Raw genomic sequence first — 13,110 nt, forward strand, 5'->3', positions numbered from 1 at the left:
GTCATTAGGTTTTTACCAGCAAGATAAAATGACAAAATAGAAAGCCCGATAAAAACGACTAAAAAAACTTTAAAAAAAAACAAAAACAGCCGGAGCCTAACCTCTGCTTGGAGAGTAGGTAGAGGCTAATGTACTGAAGTAATAGGCCAGGTAGGAAGAAAATAGCCTGGAGTCCAGCCTTGTTCGCTTTAGTCCGCTCCCGAAGGTGCGACCAAGGCTGGACTCCAGGCTAGGAAAAAAATCGGTCCTCTTCAATTGAGGTGAAGCATGATGCTTATTCCAGGCAGCTGGTAAAGTAGCGCAATGTGGCTTCCTTCACAACGGCTTGCGTTTTGAACCCACTGCACCGGGCAATTAACCCCTAGTCTTTTCGATAAGTGTATTGGGTTCTTTTGCGTGCAGAAGTTTTATACTATAGTGACTCTAAACTAAACCATCTTCTTAATACCCAAATAAGTTAAAGATGCAAGTTCAAAGTATAGTCTGAGATCTTTTCTTATCAAGGCAGGTAATTAATTAAAATAAGTGTAGTATTTCCTCATTATGTATGTAAATGATGGCCTCTTTTTCATGATTTATGTCTTGTAATGTTAACCTTTACTTAACTCCTACTGCTATTAGTACGAAATTTCCATTGTTTACCACCTGACTTTTTAATTATGCCGTGAGAGCTTCATTTGCACAATTCATATCTATCGATATCGATATTCCTTTATGATCTCCTCAACCATGCAGGTCACATGTTTTGGGGTCCTGTCATGGAAAGCAGCGGATATGTAAATATTCGTTATTGATTCTGCAAAATAGATACTAATTTGTATGATCAGATATCATATCAATCATTACATACACTGACTATAAATCATGACAATCAGTCAACTCTCCCAGAGTCTCAAGCAAAAAAGCCGGTAGGGGGTCCAAACCTACACCACATATCCTCTGAGCAAATTAAATCTACATATTTTTTCTGACGTCAAAAGCTATAAGCCACTCAAAAATTAAGACCATATTATGTCGAGGAAAAAAGAACACAAGTAAAACACTGGTATGATAGAAATACTGGAGGTTTTGCTGCTGCTTTGTGAAACTTGGACAGACACGTTAGAAACAATACTACCTTTTGTTACGGAGTTGATACCGTTACCTTGTTTCAATCCTACATCTGCTTAAAACTTTTCGTGTGCTACGAGGTGCAGTGGCCCTCTGACTTTGACCACTCACGCGCGCTCTCTAGCGGTACTTCAGAATTTTGCAGACACCTGCTACAAACACTACTTCCTGTTTGAGAACATCTACATAAAAGTGAATACTACTTCAAATATGGGATAGTAGATAAAAAGGGTACACCATAATCATTGAAAATGGATCTGCATATTTATTTTTTTATTATCTAATGTATATACGTCATCTTACGCATTTTAAAATTTAAAATGGGTGTGGTTTCGTTGCTATCGCATCGGGTCATATGTCACAGGTGAAAAGGGGTCATTTGGAATGTCGATTTCCAGTGTAAAATCATTTTAGGGATTTTTCTTTCGTTTTTTCTCCGATGGCTGCCCAGCCCTTTGTCATCAGAATCAGCGTCCAAGAAGGGGAAGAGGTAGACTGGGCCGTGGAGTCCTTACAGCTGTCTTTTCGGGACGTTTTGGTGAGTTACTTTTCTTTTCTCGTGCGATGGTTGACAAGCCGGTCGGGGCTCGAACTCTAAAAACAACCTGTCTTTGCTGTAACAAAATCATGTCCGTGCGTGTGTTTAAATGTGTGCTCGTTAGTATCGGGGGTGGCAGGTAGGATTTGCAGAAACCTCAATCGGTACCAGTTTTTCGTCGTGATTTTTGAGATAGAGAGACTGCAGCAAGCCGGCCCACACTGAGCACTGCTGGCTTGATGCCCAGTTTCCCGGCATTTCGGATGTGGAGCACGGCCAAGGCTTCAGCGACAATGGGAGTGGCCACCGCCCGTCTACGATATTCTCAAACTATCACAAAACCCACAAAAACAGATCGTCTCGTCGTTTCTTCCTTGTAATACATTTCAGATGTATAGGAAATAGTGCTAGAATTGTGATAGTTGGGGTAAACATAATGTTTGCATTATTTACGCATTGTTATAATTGATGATGGTTCCGATCTAGACTGGATTTTGATGATGTAAGAGACATTAGTGATAGATGGATGAAGCGGAACATTAGTGCACAGTTGATTAGTGGAGGTCCCAAACAGTAGGCACCTACATATCAAGGGCATGGATGCAAATAAGACTCTTACTCTTTGATCCCCAGTCATGACGTTTTCTTTGTCAACATTCATTTATTCAAGTTGTTTATTAGAATTATAAAAAGTACCCATTTTGCACCATTTTAAATTTTACAAGATTATCACTAGGGTTAGGGCGAACAGGATCATGAGATGTTATTCACAAGACATCCTGTCAGTAGTGCATACAAAGTTTTTACTGAGACAAGTACATCAAGCTGATAGTACCAAAAAAAAAATTTCCGGGATGTATTCAAAATCTTGTTGACAGGAACATCCAGAAATATTCTTACTGAAGGAGCATATTGTAAGTAGAGGAATATCAGCTTATTGATGAAGAGAAAGCCACCACACCTGCATCATCCAATGATTTGTTCTCAACGGAGACCATCATTGTAAAAAGCACACACCTATAACTATATAAGTCAGTTGCCAAGTTGGAACTTTTCTTCATCACAAAATGTTTCAATTTATAACAATATGAGAAATTTACTTTTCTAAAAAAATTATAATAGTAATAGCAACAGCTAACATTAGGTAACCTGGACACATTGTGTTAACACAATATCTTGCTGGCAGGGATTAATTGACCCCCTCTTACTAGTATGGACCTGGCTGCTCGTACCAGGTTAAGTCAGGCTAGCTGATAACTTTTACTAAATGTTTTTCAGGATGTCATAGGAAGAATTCTACCGGATGTGACTACCACAGCATTTGAATGTAAGTTGTTGTTGTTGTGCCTTTATCTACATGTATCCTTGCAAAACTCAGATTTTGCTTATGGTACTTTTATGATGTTGATGTTTACATGTTGATAAAAATCGTAAAAAGGACAAAGAAAAATATGTTGATACACTGGCTCAGTCTGCAACTTGTAAGGAATAATCGTATGATAATGTTAGCCTTGTCCTTGCTGCATATCCCTGTAACCAGTAGAGAAGTTGGTAGCTAAGCATCTACTTCTCAAGGTTACTCGTAGACATATCTTATCCTGACACATTGGCTAGTTAATCCTTAAGCTTCCTTGGTTGAAGATCCAGTTACGAAAAAGTAGTAACAAATTCTAGGAGAGTTCTAGTGTCACTTTCTAGTATTTATTGTGTTGAAACTAACAATGCTTATTTTTCTTATCATTGTCAAGAACAGAAAATATCTTTTGACATTTTACTAACAAGAAAATAAGAGTCAGTAGAACTTTTGTACCTAAGGTCTCATAGCAAGAACTTTTGGCAGTTTTCTGTGATGAAGACAGTATTTTTACTGCAATTCTAGAAGATTTTCTCAAAATTCTTTTATTCTTGAATTTTCCTCAAGGTTTTAGACTTTAAAATCTGTTTCCTATCCTACAAAACTGTTCTTGTGTAAAGAAAATTATATTTGATCTATTAACACGAAGAATATGTAAGAACCAAATCAGGAAAAAAAATAAGGTACCTGGTCGTGCAATAACCAATAAAGGATCCTGTAATTCTTTCGCTGGACAATCTGATTTTAGCATAATTGATCATATTACATTTCCTTGAGAGTTACCACATTTTAAGGACAGATTGACATAATAGGTGACTATCACCTTCTCAAGATGTTATCCTGCAGACCTGACTGTCAGGTTTGATCTACTCACACAGAGAACTGGGAAGGACACCTAGTATTGCCTACTCTCTCTTTTCAATAAGATATGGGCGTCATCCTAAGTAAAATGGTCCATACGGCCGGACATGTATAATGGTTAAGGTTCTATTCCAGCTGACCTCTTGGGACAAATGTCTGCACGCGCTTACTCCATCATTCATTTCATGGGTGTGGCCGGAGTACACGCACTGGTCACTATTGATTTCCGATGACCATGCGTCTCCTTCCCCTTCCAAGTGCCCGTAGCTACAATTTCGGCTGTCCCAGCTGTTTCTGACTGTTTATTACCTGTTTTTTACCCATTTGGTTTATGAGTGTGAAGGTCCATTACAGATACTTCACTAGAAAGACTCCAGACCAAGTGGAAAATAGACTAGTTCTTGTTCGCTGATCACAGTTGTTGTGTTGTAAGATAGCATGGAAGCGTTAATGGTCCTGCATTAAAAATGCTGTCGTAGGCAATAGCTATTTAGGGTGTGGCATGCTTTTAAACAAGGACTGTGTACTGGTACATTATATTGTACCTGTACCTGTTACCTGTCAAGTCGTTAAGATACAGGTCCAGACCTGAATGGCAAGTGTCCTGTACATCTAATATTGTTTAGAATTAAATACAGGATTGGTCCAGATTGAAATGTTAAGTATAGCCTTACCTGTCAAATTGTACAGGTCCGGACCTAAATGTCGGGTAAACCTATACCTGTAAAATGATTTAGGTTCAGGTTCTGACCTGAATGTCAAGTGTACTTGTACAGTTGTACCTCTACCTGTAAACTGTTTCTGGACCTGAACATTAAATTGTACCTACATTGTATAATCTGCACCTGTATGTTTATTTAACAATTAGAAAAATTAGTGGACAATATATTTTTACCAACGATACACTGTAGTTAGATCCTTTCTCAAAGATGACAATTCTGACAATTCAGCACTTGAAAATTTAAGAAAATAAGCAAATACTCTTGCTTTGAGGTCTGAAAATATGCAAGTCCCCATATAAAGATGTCCAGACCTGCACTAGGGCCTCAAAAGCCATTATGATTGTGCATGTACCTAAAAGTTTAATAACTAGCTATTTGTGATTGCTCCAGACTAATCACTCCAGTATTCTCATTAACAACTAGAGCTGTTACTATGCTGAAAAAGATAGAAAGCATTCAAATTCTATAAGTATTACATGTATTGATTCATTGAATACAAGGCATTTTTAGGTTTCACAAGAAATCTTGCCCTTAAGTTTCTTTATCTATTTCTAATGATGATATTAAAATACAGACTTTGAGATAGACTTGTATGAAATACCCACTAGCTATATTACATGTATATACAACTTCAACCTTTCTCTCCTAGAAAGGCCCCAACAATATGATGGAAATCAGAAAAAAGGGGAATATATAGGATTTTGGAAAGATCCACATGAAAATGGAGGGAATTGAGTGATAGGTCTGTCTGTACCTTTGATTTGGTACTCAGAGGCTCTTGGGTGTTCTACTCACTTTAAGTCATCAGATTCAACTTTTCTTCTCAGATTTCTAGGAAATGAAGTGATATCAGGGCGAAACAACCTAGTTGGAGTGGAGAGATGTTATTTTAAATGTACTTGTCTGCATGGTTTGTGTGTGTGTGTGCCTCTGTCTATATGTGTGTGTGTCTGTCTGTGTGTGTGTTTGTGTTAGTGTATGTGTGTGTTTGTGTCAATTTCTACATTAGGCCATACCAATTTTATTTGTTGGTTCTCGGAATCGCCGCTTCTATTTTTCCCAATTTCAAAAAATAAAATAAAATTGAAATTGCCACAACCCCGTGTATTTCCGGTAACACAAGTTGCTGGACTTGAAGCAAACTTCGGTTCAGTTGAAAATAAACAGAACTTCTGAAACTAGTACTGGACTTGCAAAAAACTATCACCTGCTTATGTTCTCCTTTATGCTGTAAATCATCGAAAACCACCCATAGATCGTGAAATTTGTGAATCTATTTTTTGGGGTGAAATTAAGTCAATTTATTGTTGCTGTTGCTACATTAGACATTATGCTATGCTGAAAAAGTTTTTTCAACCTTCTTAAAGGTTTTTAAAAGTTGTGTGTGTTGAAATACTCTGTTTTTGTCTTTATTACTAAGCATTACTACAACGTTATTACTGTGAATACTTATTTTAATAAGTAATACTGATTGCACATAATTTTGCATTTGTATTGCTGAAATTCCATGTAAAGTGTATGCCAACAAATTTTGTATGTTATTGCAACTGGATAAGTATTCTACCACACATATATGTATACACTAGATTATTATTATTATTATTATTATCATCATATACCATTGGTTCAGGTTCGGAATTACGAACCTGAAACTCTGGACCTGAACCCAGACTTGTTGCAAGTTTTTTTTTTTTTTTTTTCGCCCTGTCGCTCCAACTTTTTTCTGAAAAAATCCGAGAACCAACAAATTAAATTGGTATGGCCTTAGTGTATGTGTGTATGTTTGTGTGTATTTTTGTGTGTGTGCCTGCTTGTGTATGTGCGTGTGTGCATGTGTGCCTATATGTGTGTTACTGCCTGCAAACATTTCCTCCATTCCCAATGGACACAATGCAGCATTACTATGAGTAATACATGTGTATTGTCTGAGTCTGAGTGCAACTGGAAGGCTTGCAGGGCAGTATAGGGATATGAAGTCTGCCATCGCTGATTGCCTTGTGAATAAAAACTGAATAACTGTGATGTTTCATGTTTAGATGAGGATGAAGACGGGGACAGAATCACCGTTCGGAGCGATGAGGAGATGCAGGCTATGATGTCATATGTAAGTCTCCAAATAAGGAAAACTGTCAAGTTTGAAATAAGCATCTTCTTCGTTTGATACCGAGTGTGGGGCAAACATTTTTTTGGCGAGGCCTCGGGGTGGAGGTATTTTTCTCACTGTCATCACTCTGCTTTATTTCTTGAAAGTTCTTGCCCAAGTGACAACAATGATAGACAAACAATGGTGAACAGTATAGTAAAAGACTAATTCTAGTCTAAAAGTGGACTCTAAAATGTAACATAGTTATTGGGTTTGACTTGTTTTTGAAAGTGGAAGATGAAGAATCCCACTTTTTTTTATGATGTGGGGTTTATTAGTAAATGGGCGTGGACAACCTCAAGTCCACTGTACAAACTTACGCCACATCTTTAGAAAAGCATGCAATACATGTTTCCTGTTTAAGAACTTTCTTCAGACCTACACAACAGCATAAGGGAAAAAAAGCACACTTAGAAGGGGTTAAGGAGATGTAAACATTTTAAAATCTCCTAGCTTTGGTAGGGTGTAGGTCATGTTGTAGACATGTCCACCTAAATCTAGTCATACTTCTTACCAGGAGTATAGTGTCAACAACAATCTTGTCATTGGTTATGGTCATTATGTGAATGGATGTTGAAAATATGACAGCAAAGATAAACTGCTATTGATGTAATGTGCTTATCCATGTGTCTATATCTATTTCCATTTCAGTATGTCAATCAAATCAGTGAAATGCAGGCCATTGGGGGAGAGGTGATGCCACTTGTCATCTATCCCAGAGGTAGGTACATCCCTCATAGTGTAACTGCAGGTACCGAATGTATATCAACTTTGTAGCAACGTGTTATACATGCAGAATCTTAAGTATACCAAACTTTTCACGTATCGCATTGCCTGCTGGTAGATGAAAGGGACTGTGGGTAATGGAAGGACGCAAACAGAGTCACCGTGAAAACCTAAGCTACACTGGACACATACTAGTTTGTACACATGCACTGCTTTTTGCAGTTTGGTAATGATTTTGTTTGCCCCTTGTGCTACAATGTACCTATAGTATCTGCATCTGCCAGCATTCAGTTAGGTCCTGAAAAAGGTCTATACCATACTACCAGTATGTACCTGTAAGTCCTTCAACTATATTTTTATGCACAATTGTCTTACTAGTATATTCTACTCAAAGAACTGAGTAGAATATAGACAATAGTCTGATTGATCATGATTGTATATTTTCAGCTTGTAAGCCGGCTGGGAAAAGAAATATCCATGGGTTAACTGTAAGTTCTGGTGTCTTCTCACGTCATGATCGTTGATTGCAAGTTGATGTTTTTGTGCATTGGATAAAAGTCTAACATTTGAAGTGTACTAACATGATGTTGTGTTCCTTTCACAGGTCAAGACTAAGGCGTTTGCTGCTGGTGACTCAGGAAAGAGAAGCATGTCTGGGACTGGGTGAGTTCTTTGTGCTATTGTTTTTTTTCTTAAAGGAAAGACTGCATCAATGGCCAAGTGGGACTAGAGTGCTTACCTTGCATGTGGTAGGTTGTGGGCCTTATTTTCAACCTATTCATGTCATGCAGTAGAAGGTAGTTGTCAGTCATTAGCTCAGTGACCTCTATATTGCTGTAAAGAGTCACATGCTCTCTGCTTAGCTCTCCTGGGAAAGAATATGGGACAGAAAGAGAGAGTGATTGATCAATCAGAAAGAGAGAGATACATACACGTACTTCTGAAGTTGAACCTCCAAACTTTGGTGGTTATGTCTTTGAGGAGAGACATATATGTATCTCAAGCTTAAAGATCTCACCACACTTGATCACCACATGCACTATTTTTTAACCCTGGTGTGCTGACCAAGTTATATTCTTGAATTATTGTATGTTATTGTCATTTCAGGAGGAAGCAGTCTGGAGATCTTAGACAAATTCTGGCCAGTGGAGAGGTAGCTATGATTCTTGTCAATGTTTTCTATCCCAAAAGTGAGACCCCTGGGCAGAGATTGATTTTTTGTCCTTTCTGTTTTAGTATCATCAGTGATAATGAGCTCCAAGATATTTTGAATTTTTTTAAATATTAGTAAAGACTAGCCTTGTATTCATCCAATTCTAGTTCTGGTTTGTTCCTCTGATGCTTCCTGCCAAATAGTCTTGCACCGGTTAATTGCGACGTATTTGCCCAAAATATGCGAGATCTCTAAATGGCTTTGAATTGTCAGGTCATCTGTAGCACTATGATAACAATTGTCTAAACAAGCATTTGGAACTTCCATCCCACTTGTACTGATTAAATGAAATATTTGATAGGCTAAATGCAATTTGGAGCCAAATAGAACTGAACACTACATGTTTTATGTAATTATTTGATATATGCAAACTGTTTCTCTATTACCCGGTAACAGACTATTCATCAAAGAAGCTATCAGTTTGTTTATTTGTTTGGCAATTAAAGAAAAAACAATAGATACATGACAATGAATTATAAAAGAACAATAAAATCATAACAGTGCAAGAGAGGTCAAAAGCTTCTGCCTATGAGAAGGCCTTCCTTTAGTAACTTATTACAATTTATATTTTATTAAAAAAGAAAATTTTAAAAGTTTATTAAAAAAAGAAATAAGTATGGATAGTAAATAGATCAGAGGAGTGGCCTGGAGCTAGAATGGGATGGATGTTGGATGAACTAAAAAAAGTCACACTAGTTTCTAATACTTCATGAACAGCTATCCATACATGTCATCATTTTCTTTCATTTCATGTACTTTCAGACAAACTCACAGTCAAGTGTGCTGGTAATCCACATTGTGTTTTGGGCGTATGGTAATGCGGAGTTTCATGGTGCTTAACAGTTCATTGGAAACCCTCATGATCAATACTTCTGACACAGTCGATTCAATCATTATTGATTAATCAGGGCAGGTGTTGGTATGATGTCAACCTAACACAAAAAATAAGTTTGGAAACTTGATTACAATTAATAATCCATTTTTCTCTGTTGCTACTTGATCAGTTCTTCCAATTGTGATCAATTTTTCCAATTGTGAGGATCATACTTTCATGGGCGGAGCTCCAGGAATGCTTGTTGGGGTGGGTTGCCCAAAAAATTCCTAATTGTCCTTATGTACAGTATCCTAATTGTCCTTATGTACAGTATCAGTTATGGTGCTTGTCACTCACAAGCGTAATCATTGCAATGAGGTATGTTTTATCCATAATGAACAAACTTTTTGAGGGTATAATGATAAAACATAAAAGACATATGATTGAGGGAATTTTTTTTTCTTTTTTTTTTTACTTACCCTCTCCAGTATAAAGTAGTCCTGGTGCTTGATTCATGAATATTCAATCATAGCAAATTTAGTACCATTTTAAAGAGTAATTAATACACTTTCCAATATTCATTTGTAATCAGATATAAATCATAGAATCATAAATATATTGTCAACTGACATCAAGTTTCCAAACTTTTGTCTTAGGTTTAATTGGTGACAGGTTTGATTGCATGATTAAGGTATACAGTTAGGGTCATCTTATTTGTATCATATGATGTCTTTGTCTTGTAGATAAATGAAGATGATATACAGTACCTGGCCATTCTGGGACATGGGAATGGGGGCACGGTCTACAAGTGAGTATGTGATATGTTGAAGACATGTACAATTTGTAGTACAGTACATGTAGAACTGTATACATTAGGTACAGGTACTGGTTTAGATACAGGTCTGATCCAGTACTACTGTAGTACCTGTACCTGAACAAGTTGACAAAGTAACCTGTGGTCTTCAGTGAAAACAAAAACATGCAGTAATCAATACATTTGTAATGTTAGGTATAAAACATCTCAATGCCTAGTCTTCTAGTCTTTTTCCAGTGCTAGATTTTTATTGTTGTTTTAGGAATTGCACATCTTAGTCACAAACGTGTATTCTTGAGTGTGCATGTAATTCCATTTTTGGGATACTGATTGGTACAGTCAGTGGTATTTCGTACACATGTACCAGTATTTTTCTTAGTTTGAGCCTGTTCCTAACAGATTTTTGTGGTATTGTTCCACCATATATATACGTGTACTAGTATATACCGGTACTCAGTCCCATAGAATTTGTGTAGGGATACTTAAGTTCTATTTAGTTTACCTTCCAGTTTGTACATGTATTCCAAGCTTAATAGCACCATGGTCACCCACTTACGGTACATGTACATAGAGTATGATATGACATTGTAGGTGTAACGCTAGTTCACCTTTATCCGCAGGATAACCTTTATTCGTTGTGTTTACACACACGGTATTTAGGGATATCAAGTCGACGGACGGTGGATCAAGTTGTAATATGTTCAAACTATTGTAGTTTGAAACTGTCGTCCGTCGACAAATACTCGTTTTTTAAAGCAACGGATATAGGTTACCCTGCGGATAAAGGTGAACTAGAGTTACAGGACATGCTGTCTTCACCACTGATCATGATAAGTCACAACATAATTCTTGATAATGTTCTCCTTGCAGGGCAAACCACAAATCCAGTAGCAAACTGATGGCAGTGAAGGTTAGCATCGTATTCAAGTGTTGACTTTGAACTTTGTTGTAGATATGTATAATGTTGGTTTGTGTCTCGGTGTGTATCAAGGTTGGCTAGACCAACTAATTTTCTCAAGCTAACACAGATAATGCTCAACTCATACTATCATAGCAGCCTCACAGTTGAGCTCCTGGTTCCAATTAGTTGATAACTGAGAGACCCTGGTTCAAGTCCCACAGTTAGGACTGTTAGATTCGGGTTCTTTTCCGATTGAAGATACAAGAGACGTCTTGCAGTTCACACTTGTTTATTCCACTCTGTCCAGGATGTTACAATCTTTCCAAATCCAGACTCCTTCCCCGGACCTCCTGTCCAGACTTCCTTCTCTCGATTCCTCAACCAGACTCACTTGCTGACCTAGTTTCTCCCAGACTACCCCTGTCTCTCTAACTTTCGGGGTGGGGATACCTTACAACTGCTTTTCTCATGGATTCTATCCTACTCTATTCTAAACTTACAACAAGGACATCTCTGGAGCTCCGTTGGCACTGCAGCATCACTAAGAAGGGATGTAGAATGGGGATCGCATGTTTGAGGAGGTGCCCGGAGTATGTTAAGGGGAAGGGTTAGCAACCCCTCCCTGTAGATACATGTATACCCTGCTACAGAAAAAGCAAGGAAACTTGCTGGCCCATGTGCCCCTAGACACTACAAGGTAAATGACAACAAGAGCACAGATAATGAAAATTGTCAACCTCACAGAAGTTTTGCTGAGGGAATTCAAGCCTAATCTTTTTCTACGCGTATATACATATATACAGCTTGTACATTCAGTATGAAGTGAAGTCATGTAGAGCTACATGTAGATGCAAGTTTCCAGACCTGTATTGTAACTGTTTATCTATAACTGTCTTCTACAGGTGATTCCTTTAGATGTCACTCCAGAAGTACAGAAGCAAATCATGTCAGAGCTGGAAATTTTGTACAGGGTAAGAAAAAAAGATTATGTCCTTTATTACTGTGCATCTTGTCATTGCCTAGTAACATACCCTTGGTCTTAAGAAATAAGAAAGAAAGTTGAAAAAAATATCACACAAAGATAATATGTATTTGGCAAACAAAGTCATCACCATAACAGTATATAGACTAGGCACTGCATACATATTGTCATGGTAACAATGTTCTTCGCCTTCTGCATTAGCAGTATGGCCCTGTGGCAATGGATCTTTGAAAAGGTCCTATACATGTACTTAGATGTCTAGATAGGACAGATATCATTTATTGCATTATATTCAGGTCTGTGGAAAAATATTTTAATAACAAACCTTTTCCCACCTTCAGTGCGACTCTCCGCACATTATAGGATTTTACGGAGCCTTCTTCACAGAGAACAGAATTTCCATATGTACAGAGTTTATGGATGGTGAGTTTGTTGTATATTTCTTAAGTCAATAAAAAACTTGTTTAGCTACCATTAAGGTATCTGTGTTATGTAACATAGGTGACAAGATGTGTAAGTCCTAATATATGTGTTTGTGATGTTTGCTCATAATATTTGCACATTTCACTGCTTGAAAAGCCGAGTTTACGTGGTGGAAACTCCTGGGCATGCACCCAGAAACCCGAAATGTTCGGACATTCACGGTACGTATCGAACCGGGCACTCTGCCTGTCCGGGCAACTGGCACACCTGAGGATGCACGGAAACGAACCATTCCGTGTCCGGTACGTGTCTATGACCCGTGCTTGACCGCGCATTTAGCCGTAAGACTTCTCTATATGCCCGGACACCCGAGACTTGTGCCGAGCCGCACGGATGCTCTTTGCATAAATTACCGGGCAATTATCACCTAATTATCTACCTCGACTCAAGCGCGTTCATTACACCCTTTGTCATTAAAAATAGTGTTGTTTTACCACACCTGCCGACCT

General features: G+C 37.9%; 2 protein-coding genes across 4 annotated transcripts in view; one reads left to right on the plus strand and one right to left on the minus strand.

The window, feature by feature from the left end:
- The window catches only part of LOC118409729 (3-oxoacyl-[acyl-carrier-protein] reductase FabG-like), an 876,245-nt gene that overhangs the window by 429,108 nt on the left and 434,027 nt on the right, over positions 1-13,110 (minus strand). The window lies entirely within an intron of this gene.
- Positions 1,454-13,110, plus strand: part of LOC118409713 (dual specificity mitogen-activated protein kinase kinase 5-like) — a 27,745-nt gene continuing 16,088 nt past the window's right edge. For 2 of the 3 annotated variants that reach the window (XM_035810970.1, XM_035810972.1), the window contains exons 1-12: positions 1,454-1,648; positions 2,927-2,975; positions 6,622-6,689; positions 7,380-7,449; positions 7,902-7,942; positions 8,059-8,117; positions 8,562-8,607; positions 9,430-9,453; positions 10,225-10,289; positions 11,166-11,205; positions 12,099-12,167; positions 12,520-12,601. In XM_035810970.1, the coding sequence (XP_035666863.1) occupies positions 1,550-1,648; positions 2,927-2,975; positions 6,622-6,689; positions 7,380-7,449; positions 7,902-7,942; positions 8,059-8,117; positions 8,562-8,607; positions 9,430-9,453; positions 10,225-10,289; positions 11,166-11,205; positions 12,099-12,167; positions 12,520-12,601 (712 nt within the window). In that variant the 5' untranslated portion in view covers positions 1,454-1,549. The remainder of the gene's footprint in view (positions 1,649-2,926; positions 2,976-6,621; positions 6,690-7,379; positions 7,450-7,901; positions 7,943-8,058; positions 8,118-8,561; positions 8,608-9,429; positions 9,454-10,224; positions 10,290-11,165; positions 11,206-12,098; positions 12,168-12,519; positions 12,602-13,110) is intronic. The other variant, XM_035810971.1, reaches the window with a different exon arrangement.

This window comes from Branchiostoma floridae, chromosome 2, assembly GCF_000003815.2.
Source record: "Branchiostoma floridae strain S238N-H82 chromosome 2, Bfl_VNyyK, whole genome shotgun sequence".
Taxonomy (NCBI): domain Eukaryota; kingdom Metazoa; phylum Chordata; class Leptocardii; order Amphioxiformes; family Branchiostomatidae; genus Branchiostoma; species Branchiostoma floridae.